This window comes from Giraffa tippelskirchi, chromosome 1 (genome assembly GCF_054371585.1).
Source record: "Giraffa tippelskirchi isolate mGirTip1 chromosome 1, T2T-mGirTip1v1.2.pri, whole genome shotgun sequence".
Classification (NCBI taxonomy): domain Eukaryota; kingdom Metazoa; phylum Chordata; class Mammalia; order Artiodactyla; family Giraffidae; genus Giraffa; species Giraffa tippelskirchi.
The window spans coordinates 194,781,441-194,795,675 of NC_137275.1; the positions used below are offsets into that span (position 1 = coordinate 194,781,441).

Sequence of the window (14,235 nt, forward strand, 5' to 3'; positions counted from 1 at the left end):
AGCTATGTGGAACCTTAGAATCTGCACATTTGCATTTCTACTTATCTTGTTTTAGCTTTCTTTTCTGTTTTCTCTGACTTGAGTTCTTATTTAAGTTTTTCTTTTCCCTTGCATGATCACATAAAGTACCTGAAATTGCTTTAGTCATGTCCAACTCTTTTTGTGACCCCATGGACTATAACCCGCCAGGATTCTCTGTACATGGGATTCTCCAGGCAAGAATACTGGAGTAGATAGCCATGCCCTCCTCCAGGGAATTTTCCTGACCTGGTGATCAAACCCACATCTCTTATGTCTCCTGCATTGCCAGGTGGGTTGTTTACCACTAGTGCCACCTGGGAAGCCCTAATAATACTGGAGTGGGTAGCCATTCCTTTCTCCAGGGGATCTTCCTGACCCAAAGATCAACCCTGTGTCTCCTGCATTGCAGGCAAATTCTTTGCTATCTGAGCCACCAGGGAAGCCCAGGCTATAGTACATGCTTAATAAAGGTTTGTCGAACTAAAGTGATAAATGTAGACCCATGATTCCCTAGGTGGGCAAATTCAAGCTCACTTTCTCTTTCACTTTGTCTGTTGTAAGAAGGCCAAGGAAAGATAAGAGTGTTGTAGTGGAAAGAATTTAAACTCTGCCTGTTACCAATTGTATAATACAACTTCAGTTCAGTTCAGTTCAGTTGCTCAGTCGTGTCCGACTCTGCGACCCCATGGACCGCAGCACACCAGGCCTCCCTGTCCATCACCAGCTCCCAAAGTTTACCCAAACTCATGTCCATTGAGTCAGTGATGCCATCCAACCATCTCATCCTCTGTGGTCCCCTTCTCCTCCTGCCTTAAATCTTTCCCAGCATTAGGGGCTTTTCAAATGAGTCAGCTCCTCACATCAGGTGGCCAAAGTATTGGAGTTTCAGCTTCAGCATCAATTCAGACGAGTTACTTAGCACATGTGATCCCTTTCTTGTTACTTTAATCTGAAAATGGAAATAAGGATGCCCTACTAGATTGCTGTGAAGATTGATAACCCTCGTAAACCTCTCAGCACATTTCCAGGCCCTTAATAGCAATTGGCACATATTAGGGTCTCTCTCTTTCCTTCCTATTTCCTCGTTTCATTGGAAATTGCACTTGGAAAAGGATAAGTGGATTGCTCTATGACCACAAGTTAGTCAATTAATTGTAGTGTCATCTGTAAAATAAATGTTACTATTGACCTCATTCAGAGGGATATGAAAATTAATCGATGGTAATGCACATTGGGATTTTTGCTGAAAAGTGCTTAAGAATGGCTCAGTATTTTTACATGTTTTATTTCATCATTAATGTTATTTATGAATATTTGGCTTTGTTTTGTCCTGGTGTGTTTTACATCTCTGGTCTTAATCACATTTATTTTCAATATTGTCTAACATATCTTAATAATAAAAATATAGATGAAATTCAAAACAACAGTTCCCATCTTTCATATAAATTAACTTTTTCCAGGTGGATGATTTTACCTGTTTCAATATACTCCTTATGATATAGACATTAAGATATTAAATAATTTTTGTTACTTTCATTTAAAATCAAGCTCAAGCGTTTTTCATAGCTTTGGCATCCTACTTTTTGCACTCATTATTGGCCATTTTGTAATGATATTCTTCATTATGAGATGCTTGATCCATTTCAGATGATAAATGTGAATGTTTCAAGTATTTCTAGTTGAAGAGATAATTAACTGAATGATATACCTGTTTTCACTTTATTAGCATGGAATGCTTACTGCATGCAATCTCAAATAGGGGCTTGTGTTACAGAGTCCAAGATCACTCTCCTGAGAGTTAGGGGATCTGAGTTCTAGCTTGGTCACTTTCTAGCTGTGTGGCCCTGGGAAAGTCACTTCACCTCTCTGAGACTCACTGGCCAACTGTCAAACATGAGGGAGTCAGTCTCAGTGATCTTTAACTTCTGTTTCCATCACAGCATCTAGGCCTTTGCATTGGAACTGCTGAGGCAGGCCATACATTTAGGTTTGTAGGGAAACCGAGAGATTCCTCCTAATACAGAACATTATTTTCCGGGGTATATTATTTATACAGTCCTACGCTGAGCACCGAAGAATTGATGCTTTTTAATTGTGGTGTTGGAGATGACTCTTGAGAGTCCCTTGGACTGCAAGGAGATCCAACCAGTCCATCCTAAAGGAGATCAGTCCTGGGTGATCACTGGAAGGACTGACGTTGAAGCTGAAACTCCAATACTTTGGCCACCTCATGCGAAGAGTTGGCTCATTGGAAAAGAGCCTGATGCTGGGAAGGATTGGGAGCAGGAGAAGGGGATGACAGAGCATGAGATGGCTGGATGGCATCACCGACTCGATGGACATGAGTTTGGGTCGACTCCGGGAGTTGGTGATGGACAGGGAGGTCTGGCGTGCTGCTATTCATGAGTCAGGCACGACTGAGTGACTGGACTGAACTGAACTCACAAATATAAGATATCTTTCCTTTTAACTGCAGAGTGGTTGGCATATATTAAAGACTCCATGAACATCTCAATTGAAGGTCCACGTGATGAGTAGAATATGTCCAGGGGGACAAGGTTCTCTGTGAAACTCTATTACTGAGGAAATGGGAGGATATGTTTCCTCTTTCAACCTTAAATGGGTAGAGTGATATTTATTTATTTGTTTTGTTAGTTTTAGATTTAGTAGTAATGAATATAGACCTGGGTTGAACTATAGCCTGCATGTATATATAGGTTGTTTACTTCTGGGAGAAATTGATACTAGGAATTTTATTTAAACCATCTGAAACTACAAGCATCCCCACCAACTATTGAAACTTTTTTGTGACAAAATGCATTTTTCAGTGGCTGTAATGTGATGCTAATACAAAACTAGAAATCCACTCAGTTCTGGTACTTAGGAAGCAAATGCCCAAGTGCAGTGAATTTCCACCCTGGAAAATTCCACTCATGATAAAGACATCCACAATTTTTAGTTCCTCATCTAAATTATTACTTCTGGTCATCAATTTCTCCCTGATTCCATAGAGTAGATTTATTTGCACAATAATCTAATCACACCCTTTGTTTTGACTATATGAACATACATAGGTCAGTCTGCAGCCCACAGGAGTTTGGTGGTCCCTACACCACACACACCTCTTCTGGGTACTCCTATCTTTGGCAAGGTGAATTTTACAAAGGTACTTTTTATTAAAAAAATTATTTAAAGAAATCAACTATTGTCTTGAGTTTTTATTCCTTCAAATCTAAGAAGCTATTTATGGTAGAGTCTGGGCTTTTGATTTATTTATTTTCATTAGTTATTCATATTGGGTTTGAGGTGGTTTTACTGGAGTCCCTGAAGTTAAAAGCAGAGCTTTGACTGACCTAAGAAATAAAGAATGTAAACATTTTTAACATGCTTACTCAATAGCTTATTTATCATGGAATCTTTGGCTTCCCTGGTGGCTCAGATGGTAAAGAATCCACCTGCAGTGCAGGGGATCTGAGTTCAATCCCTGGGTTGGGAAGATCCGCTGGAGAAGGGAACAGCTACCCACTCCGGTATTCTTGCCTAAAGAATTCTATGGACAGAGGAGCCTGGTGGGCTACAGTCCATTGGGTTGCAGAGAGTTAGGCACAACTGAGTGATTTTCACTTAGACTCACTTGACCAAGGATACTTTGCATAAAATGAACCCAAATATTCCAAGGGCCTTTTAAAGCAGTGTTATTCAAAGCACCTGTCCACAGTGAGATTTTCTAGAATAGAAACCAGTGCATTGCTTTTTTCATTAAGAAGGTCTTGGGATTTCCCTGGTGGTCCAGTGATTAGGACTCCACACTTCAAGTCCGATCCCCGGCCAGGGAACTAAGATCCTGGATGTGTGCAGCTTGCCCCCCGACCAAATAATAATAATAATAATAACATAAAATTTTAAAAAAGGAAGTCTTACTCCCAAGAAAAAGTCAGCTGAATGCCATGCAAACAGCCAAACCATACTTCCCAATGCCTTTCCTCTTAGCTGCATTGCTGAAAGACACAAGACAAATGGCAGCTGAGTGTTTGTGCAACTTGAGCAAACTATTAGTACTTTACCCCTCTGTGCCTCGGGCTCTTAGAATGCTGGTATCAGGAGGTAGAGAGGGAAAATGTGAGCAAGGAGCTCAGTGAGTGAGTGAGGTAGCCAAGATGTCATAGTGAGGGGCCCAACGTGGTACAGGGCAATGGCTCCCTAAGACAGATGCTTTCAACTGGTTGGGGCTCAAGCAGGAGATGGTGGGGTGAGGAGGGTTGGGTCATGGTCAGACATCATGCACAAAGGCCTTGATGTACCTGAGAATGAAGGGTGGGGATGGCTTTCATTTGAGAGGGCTGGAGGGAGAAGTCATGGGTGTCCTCAGGCACGTTGTGGCGATGGTGTTTTAGTTGCTAAGTCATTTTGTATCTGACTCTTTTGCGACCCCATGGAACTGTAACCCGCTGGTCTCCTCTGTCCATGGGATTTCCCAGGCAAGAATACCTGAGTGGCAGTCATTTCTTTCTCTAGGGGATCTTTCTGACCCAGGGATCAAATCTTCCTGACCTGCATCTCCTGCATTGGCAGGCATATTCTTTACTGCTGAGCCATCAGAGAAGCCTATCCTCAGCAAAGCCAAGGTTTTATTGGAGCTGAGGAGGTAAAAAGAAGTTTAAGGAGAGATTTAGGATACAGGGACCTACTGGATGATGGGCATTTCACCCAGAAGAAATGATGGAAGGGCTTGTGAGGGAGGCAAAGGGCTTAGCATTGGCTCTGCTTGGGGGCACTTATGAGCAATTTGGCAGTTTGAGGCTGGATAAAGAGGGATGGTCTGAGAGGGTACCGAGGATTTCCTTTGGTGATTGAGGGAAACAGGCAATGAGGCAGTTTAGGATATGTTTCAATGCTCTCCTGGAGGAGAATGGGAAGAAATTCTTAGCTAAAGTATGTGATAGCTTCAGACTAGTTATTCTTCCTACTCCTGACATCTTGGAGAATTGGGCTTCTTTATTGCCTGCACACTCAATAGGATTATTGTCAGTTAACTGAAATAATAAAACTGAACAGTATTTGTCTGTTGCTTCTATTTTCATTTGGCACATTTTCCAACAAATATTTGGTTAGCACCAGCTGTGTGCAGAGCACTACGAGACCCTGGCAGAAATGCAAATACAAACAAAAACTTGTTACCTGTGCCCCTCAATGGCTTCCAGTCTTAGAAAAGAGAAATTCCTTCTATTTAGAGGGAGTACATTGGCAAAAGGCCACCATTCATGTAATCTACTATATCCCAAACATAGCAAAGCAAATTAATGCAAAATAGCCCATTTCTTAAAAGATGTGTCTACTGCCTTCAAGGTCAGTGTGGTAAAACTGGTGTCATCAATTTTAGCTTGGAAGATGATGAAGTTGTGGCTTTATCCATAGCTTTAGAAAGTTATTTCCCATCAACTTTTTTTTACTGCTTGGAATGAAAGAGAGAGAGAGAGAGAGAGGGATGAGGAGGCAGGGAGGAAAGGTAAAAAAGGGAAAGGAAGGAAAGAAGGAGAAAGAAAGGAGAGAGGGGAGGAGGGAGGCAAGAAAAGTGTAAATCAAAGGTAAAAAAAAAAAAGTTAAATACTAGCCTTGATCTGGTTAGAGTGTAAAGTAAATCAAGTGGCAATTTAATTCTCAATGAACATATGACAACCATGGAGTTAAATATTAGATTTAAATAGGGCAGCTAATTCTCTGCAAGAATTACATTCATCTCTTTATATGGGCACTCTTCCTAATGAACACATCTTTCCCCTCTTAAATTTAGGCATTACTGCTGGAGCGTGAGAAATTAATATACATTCTTAGATTCATTAATAATGTTGCTCATAAAAGACCTTTTGATTTTTATCACCCTGAGTTCCCAGAGGCCCATGGAAGCAGCCATAGCTTCAAACCACATGAATTATCAGGGGGAAAATCCTACTAAAGCAAAACCTTAATCACCACTTACATTTTATATCAAGTTGTATCTAAGAAGAAACTGTATATATCATATCCATCAACCTAGCATGGATAAATAAATGGTGTTACAGTCCTTCCACAGAATATTACAAAGTAAAAGCAAAAGAATTACTACTACTACATACAGTGTAATTCAGTCTCAAGAACAATGTTGAGAGACAGATGTAAGACAGGGAAGGATGCATGTAATATGACTCCATTTATTAGCTTCAAAACAGGCAACAGTCTCTCATTGGGGAGATGTCAGTGGTAGCAAACCAACAAGGGAAATGATTAACACAAAATTCAGGCTAGTGATTATCCCTGGGAGGTGAGTAGGAAATGGGTACAATCCAGAAAGAACACAGTGACGCTTCAAAAGTACTAGGGATGTTCTGTTTCTTAATGGAATGGTGACTTCATGGGTATTCATGTTATTATCTTATTAAAACTGTAGAGATAAGCTTTGTATTTTCTTTGGAACTTTTGATAATTTGAACTGGCTGTTGAACTAAGTGGAGAGGAAGCTGGGACGTTATTTTTACTTTTTACTCTCTTACTTACATACTTCCCTTTCTCTCATCACACTTAGCATAACTTACAACTGAAAAAGAACTTTCTGGTATAGAAGAAAAATTACAGACTCTGGGTTCAGACAAACCTGAGTTCACATCCCAACTCCTCCATTCCCACACTATGAATCTTTGAAATTCCTGCAGACTCAGCTTCCCCATGTATAAAATGTAGGAAAGAATGCTTCTAAGAGTCCGATGAGAGAATATTGTTGACTGCACATTCCAAGCTCTAGAGGGACTCACAGTCTCTTTTTTCAGTCTGCCACTCAGGGATGAGAAGTTCAGAAAAGCCTGGTGGCAGTGACCCAGTGGAAGCCCTGGGCTCAGGGACCCAACACTTGATGTGCTGGGTGATGGGGCCCAAGCTCACACTATGGAGTCCTCTATCCTCTGCAGAGTCTCTTTTCAGGCTTCTCCACCAGCTCTGTCCTGAGAATCATTCACTTGCCTCCCACTGCGTACTACTGGGCTCCCAAAGAACCGCCTTTGGACTGCCTCCTGCCTCCTCCAGGAAGGTGATGGATGAGTGGCATGGGCCAGCTCAGCTCTGGATGAGAGGAATAAATAGTCCCCCTTCCCCTGATGCTTCTCTACATGTCTCTTCTTGGCTTTGGACAGCCAAGGCTAGGACCTGCTCTTAGAAAGGAGCTAAGGAAGCCAGCCTGTAGCACAATGGGCTAGACGTTTCTGGTCTAAACAGAAGGAGTCACCAAAACTCAAGCATGGAGCCCACCACGTGAGGAAGCAAAAAGTGAGGTGAGGACACAGCCTTCATCAGCAATGCACATATCTTGCATTTTCCCTTCGTGTCCTCTGAGCCTGTCTCCCTCAGTAGTTTGAAGGGACTTAACAAAGGCTTAGGGCTTCCTAGCTAGCTCTCTGCCTTTCCCACTAGATATAACTGACGAATATATGCAAAGCATCTGGCTTGTGAGAGACCTGCCATTCATATCCACCCCCTTCTCAATTCTCCCCTTTCTTAGTCCATAAAGCTCATGAATGATGTTTTGCAGCCAACAACTAAGTGATTCCTTTGGTTCTATCAAAAACAGTGATTCCATTCTGGAGAGCAAGCCTAAACCACCGACTGCCTGGAAGCCCTTTGGGTGGACCTTGAGGATGGATGCTGAGTTTATCCTCCAGTTTTCTATGTGCAGAGGAGAGGCTCTAGATCTGTGAGCTCAGGATGCAGCCTGCCGACTCCTGCCCTTTGCCTTCAGCTCTGGTTGCCTCGATTCCAATTTCTGTTCTGTCTTTTTCTTACAGTTGTTCAGCACATCAAGCGACACAACATTGTCTTGAAAAGGGAGCTAGGTGAAGGAGCCTTTGGAAAAGTTTTCCTCGCTGAATGCTATAACCTCTGTCCTGAGCAGGACAAGATCTTGGTGGCCGTGAAGGTAAGTGAACACTCCAGAATGTCTCATTACCCATGGACACTACTCACGAGTAGAAGTGTTGCTGTATTTTCCTTTATTGCAGTGGCCATTTCAGGAGCAAAATACATCTGCCATGGTGGATGTGTCCAAATTCCTTTAAGTGATGGACAGTGGGAAGGATGTTTGGGGCACAGGAACCACGGGTTCTGGTCAGGAACATCTTTCCAGCCTGCAGGCTGTGGATATCTCTGAGCTACTCTCCCCAGTCAGTGTTAACTGAACTCTAGACAGAAGTCACTGGGGTCAAACACAATCTGACCCACCAAACTTGGAGATTTTGCTGTCTCCTCACATTGCTCAGAGCATGTCCAAGTTCAGCTGGAGCTTGTCTTGTGTTTAGAAGACCTGGAAAGGACACTGTGGCCTTCACTTCCCTCTCTCAGCCTCAGTTCTGCCAAGAAGTTTTGTTATACTTACTTTGTCCCTTCCAAATGTCTCCAAGGCCCCAGACATGGCATCTGGAAAGGAAACATCTCTGGGGGATGGATCTTACCACCCTAGGAGACACGAGATTTTATTGAAATACAGAAGTCTGAAAGTCTTTTGTCATAACCATTTATCCATAAACTCTAAAAAGAAGACCTGAGGAATCCCCTGGCAGTCCAGTGGTTGTAAAGCTCCATGCTTCCACTGCAGAGGATGCAGGTTTGATCCCTGGTCAGGGAACTAAGATCACACATGCCCCATGGCATGGAAAATAAAATAAAATAATAAATGTGTATATGTTAAATTACAATAATTTTTTTAAAGGAGACCTCATCTTCAATATGGAGAAGGAAATGGCAACCCATTCCAGTACTCTTGCCTGGAAAATCCCATGGACGGAGGAGCCTGGTGGCTACAGTCCATGGGGTCACGAAGAGTTGGACATGACTGAGCAACTTCACTTTCACTTTTCACTCTCATGCATTGGAGAAGGAAATGGCAACCCACTCCAGTGTTCTTGCTTGGAGAATCCCAGGGACAGAGGAGCCTGGTAGGGTGCTATCTATGGGGTCACACAGAGTCAGACACAACCGAAGCAACTTAGCAGCAGCAGCATCTTCAATAAGATAAACATTATTGAAAGGGCTGAAATTTCCACTGGGCCCTCTAAATCACAAGGATCAAGGTACAATTTATGTAAAACACTTAAGAGAGGCATATGTTTATAAAATGAATTAAGGGCCAAATGAATAAGTACGTGGCTAATGTAATAAAATGTAACTTCGTGACCTAACGTAAGATGATTGTGTTTTGGTTTTTATTTGTTTGTTTGGCCAAACACAAAGTATTTGTACAAATGGCATTTATTTCCTCGTTATAACCAGGACAACTTTCTTTGTGAGTTGATGGATGTGTTTTATTTATTTATTCATTTATTTATTTGTCTGGTCTTTTAATGCTTTAACTTTTGTTCATTTTTAATTGGAGGATAATTGCTTTACAAAGTTGTGTTGCTTTCTGCTGTATAAGTACATGAATCAGCCATAAGTATATATATGTCCCCTTCGTCTTGAACCTTTCTCCCATCCCTACCCCATCCCACCCCTCTAGGTTGCCACAGTGCACTGAGCTGAGTTCCCTGTGTTATGCAGCAACTTACCACTAGTTATCTGCTTTACATATGGTACTGTATATGTTTCAGTGCTACTCTCTGAAGTTGTCTCACCCTGTCCTTCCCTCATTGTGTCCACAAGTCTGTTTTCTATGTCTTCTTCTCTATACCTGCCCTGCAAATTGAACTGAGGTAGATGAACCTCAGTTCATCCTATTATACAGAGTGAAATAAGTCTGAAAGAGAAAAACAAATACTGTATATTGACATATATATAAGGGAATCTAGAAAAATGGTACTGAGGAACTTTTCATTTTTTAAAAGAGATATGTATTCCATTACTGTTGTACTTAGCCTTAAAATACTTCAAAATATGTGTAATGGGTAACCGAGGAGAGAAATAAAATGATTCTTGAACTTTCCCAACCTGCAGACTGAACACAGTTTCTGTTACAGTTCATCCTAATGAAACGCCATGCATCTGCTTTCCTTGCCATCAAAAGCAACTAAGCTGAGTGGCTCAGATACATTTAAACTCTCAGGAAAGGCTCCTAAAAAGCTCTATTTTGGGGTGAATAAAGGACAGGCCTTTCTAGGGATGGGAAATGTAATATCTATGAAATAAACATCATCTCACTAAGATAGACAAGTGGAGGGGGTAGTGAGACAGAGAAGAGAAGAGGGGACGGAAGGTGCGGGAGAGAATCAAGGTCAAACGGGGTGAGCGGGGTAAAAGGAGAATCCTGCAGGGACCCTGAGGATGTTTAATTCCTGCTGCTGAGATGGCTTCCTCTTTTCTTTCATTTACTCAAAGAGTTTGTTATTTTTTTAAAGCACAAAATGTTCAGAACATTTGGCAGTGTTATATCTGCAGTCTTCACTTTCTTCTGCTGTTATCTTTTTTTCCCCCCTTTGGAAAAATGGGACCAAAAGGTGCCTCTATTTTTGGAGATTCAGAGCCTGATACAAGGATAGAGCTGGAAGACATTCTGGGAACATGTAACCCCAGTCTCGCATGTGTCACAGACAAGGACAATGAGGACCCTGGGGCCAAGGTCTGGGCCATGTTTCCCACTGATGTTTGGAGGCCATCCAGGGATCTGTTCACTTCATGAGGTCACAAGGTGAAATCTTTGAATGTGAGAAAATCGTAGGAAATGAGGGAAACCTAGAGGATAGTGTAGGAATAACTGAGAGGCCTCAGCTTGATAGTGTGTGCTCAGTTGCTTCAGTCGTGTCCAACTCTTTGCCACCCCATGGACTATAGCCTGCCAGGCTCCTCTGTCCATGGGATTCTCTAGGGAAGAATACTGGAGTAGGTTGCCATGCCCTCCTCCAGGGGATCTTCCCAACCCAGGAATCGAACCCACATCTCTTACGTCTCCTGCATTGGCAGGTGGGTTCTTTACCACTAGTGCCACGTGGGAAGCCCTCAGCTTGATAGAAATAGACTCAGAATTTCTCAGTGGGTATTGCCTTTCATGTTCCTGTTATTCCTAATTCTGTGCTTGCTCCTATGTAGTTCTTGCAGTGTCCTTTAAGGAGCCAATGCTACACAGCTAAATCCAGGGCACCTTTAACTCAGACATCCCTTTTCCTTCCCAACTCATGCTAAACAGGATTTCAGAGCTCGATCTAGTAAAGATGAAGGATTACCTGGTGTCAGCAATGTTCAGCCAATGGTCCTGCCCACAGCATGCTTCCCATCACTACTGTTAGTGAGGCTTCTTTAAATCCCAATCACAGCCCTCATCCCATGTTCAACCCAGACCCAGGCCCCAGTCCCCATGAATCTCTTGGCTTTGCCAAATAATTGTTTGCAGATTAACAACCCACGATGAATGTTTGCTCTTTAATCAAAACTGCTGAAAAAGAAAACAAAGAAAATTTGTCCCTTTGTCTCAAGTAGTGAGAACAAAATACCTACAGCTTAAAAAGTCATTTCAACTTCAAGGTCGCACACCAAAGAAATCTCATCTCCCTGACCTCAAATGTGGCCTTTTGTGGAAATCGGAGGCTTTGTTTACCTTTGCCAGAATGCTTTCAAGCTTCAGCGGGGTGGGTGCCCATTTTAACTGTCTGAGATCCAGAGGCTACAGCCACACAAGAAACAAGTCCGATTTTTCATGGGCCCTGGGATGAATGAGGTCAGAATAACACATGGACATTTCATAGAGCTGCCTCTTGCCAGCCTGACCTGCTCATTTTTAGGCATGTGGGGCAATTGTGAGTGTATTCAAAGACTATCTGATAAGTCTGGGAGGAAAATGTCTATGCTGCCTTCCTGACCACAATAAAGGAATTTTTTTAAAAAGGAACTGAACATGGCCTCTAGGGCCTCCATAACCTGTCACCTCTGAGGAGTGGCTGCCGGGGGCTGCTTCTCTTCCATTGGAGGCACCCAGGGATGTTTGACAGTCTTCCTGCCCGTTGCCTAGCAACCCCCGCAGCATTGATTATGCATGCTAAGAAATAGCATCTATTGTCCTCTTTCCTTCTCTAGAAGGAGCTGACTGGTTTGAAATCCAAGGTTTTCCATTCAGACTGACAGATGTCAGTTTCCTGTAAATTTTGACGCTGCTTGTTCCAAATGACTAAAGAGCTTGAGGGATCCACAGAAGTCAGTTTAAGATGGGAGTTAGCCTAGGCTTGTGCAGACCCCTCAAGGGTTCAGGGCCTGAGCCAGCCTCTCCCATTAGAATATCTGCTTGTTTGGATCCAGTCGGATTGCCCTTTTCTTGATATTTTTGGATGACCTTTGTTTCTTAGTGAAATGGATTTGTGCCTTCCCGCTGAAAGACAACTGGAGAACCCACAGAGAAAATGAGATGCATAGAAACCGGTCTTTGATCAAAATAAGTTCCTTTATCTTTAAGTAACTCAATTGCCAAGGAAACACTTCATTGCAGTTTCTCTGCATTAGCTGTGGATGCATTAACTATTTTTGGCTCCATCCAATTTGCTTTTCAATAGCTACAATTCCTACAACATTTCCTTGTGCTGTGAATGTGCACTAATTTTCATCTTTTTAAATATAGCCACAAGTGGGCTTTGTAGGATTCACGGCCTCTCTTCCCCCTTTCCACTAACTCAGGTGTATTCCTAGAAACATAAAGAACTGAACACAAGAGAGGTCTTAGAAATCATATCTATAACCCACGTCTCATGTTTTATAAATGACAAATCCAGAGAAGTCGAGTGACTTCCTTGAGGTGTGAGTTAAAACGAGTCATAGATGCTGCACAAGAAGACTTGGCAAGGTGTGAAATAGTGATGTCAGAGCTCAGCAGGCACTTTCTTTAGTATCTGATGGAGGGCTTTTTCTTTTCATATTGCTAAATATTTGCTTGTCAACAACAGAGGAAATGATGCAAGGGTTTTGGCAAAGTTGACTGATACACTCTGGGGCACGTTACCATGAGCCAGCTCATGTAGCATCTAACACACCACAGCCGTGCCCATGCCTGGGGGACCCAGCCCAACACAGGAGCCACACAGCTCCCCTCACCCATCAGCTCTCATCTCAGGTTACCCCTTCAAGGAGACTTCCCCTTGCTACTCCCTGGTCTAGGTCAGACCTCCCAGTTCCATGTTCTTAAGGTGTCTGTACTTGTCCTTAAGCACATTTGTTAAGGCTGTTAATCAGTACATGTATTTGTGGGTATATTTAATCAACAACATGTGTCTGTCTTCTCCAGTAGAGTGGCATATTCTTGAGGGTAGGAATCATGCCTTTTAGCACATTGCCTAGTATGTAGTGGCAGGCAATAAATGCTTGTTGGATGGATGGATGGACTATTGAAAAAGAGCCTTGTGAAAAAGTAAAGAGTTGGCAGTTGGCACTTCCAAGTAAGGAAATGATTTGATCAGCTATTTATATGTGTGTATAGTATATGTGTGTGTATGTGTGTGTGTGTGTGTGTGTGTGTGTGTGTGTGTATATGTATATATATATGATAAATCTAATGAGAAATCATTTTAGAAATAACTGAATCACTATGCAGAAATATAGAGCTATTATTGAAATTCTTTAGTTTAACTCATACTTTTTTGCCAACGAGGAAACAGAAGAGGGGCCAGAGAAGATAAATGACCCTTCCAAAGTCACATGGCTTGAACAAGATCACATAATGTCAGACCAAGGACTAAAACTCTGACCTCTACATAAGCCCCAGGCTCAGTTCAGTTCAGTTCAGTAACTCAATCGTGTATGACTCTTTGCGACCCCATGAAACGCAGCATGCCAGGCCTCTCTGTCCATCACCAACTCCCAGAGTCCATCCAAACCCATGTCCATCGAGTTGATGATGCCATCCAGCCATCTCATCCTCTGTTGTCCCCTTCTCCTCCTGCCCCCAATCCTTCCCAGCATCAGGGTCTTTTCCAATGAGTCAGCTCTTTGCATAAGGTGGCCAAAGTATTGGAGTTTCAGCCTCAGCATCAGTCCTTCCAATGAACACCCAGGACTGATCTCCCTTAGGATGGACTGGTTGGATCTCCTTGCAGTCCAAGGGACTCTCAAGAGTCTTCTCCAACACCACAGTTCAAAAGCATCAATTCTTCGGCGCTCAGCTTTCTTTATAGCCCAACTCTCACATCCATACATGCTGCTGCTGCTGCTGCTGCTAAGTTGCTTCAGTCATGTCTGACTCTGTGCGACCCCATAGACGGCAGCCCACCAGGCTCCCCCATTCCTGGG

The 14,235-nt window shown here is 42.6% G+C and overlaps 1 protein-coding gene across 6 annotated transcripts in view; it reads left to right on the forward strand.

Moving 5' to 3' along the window:
* The window catches only part of NTRK2 (neurotrophic receptor tyrosine kinase 2), a 386,793-nt gene that overhangs the window by 286,804 nt on the left and 85,754 nt on the right, over positions 1–14,235 (forward strand). For all 6 annotated transcript variants that reach the window (XM_081521581.1, XM_081521570.1, XM_081521594.1 and 3 more), the window contains one exon: positions 7,830–7,960. In XM_081521581.1, coding sequence (XP_081377707.1) covers positions 7,830–7,960 — 131 coding nt within the window. The remainder of the gene's footprint in view (positions 1–7,829; positions 7,961–14,235) is intronic.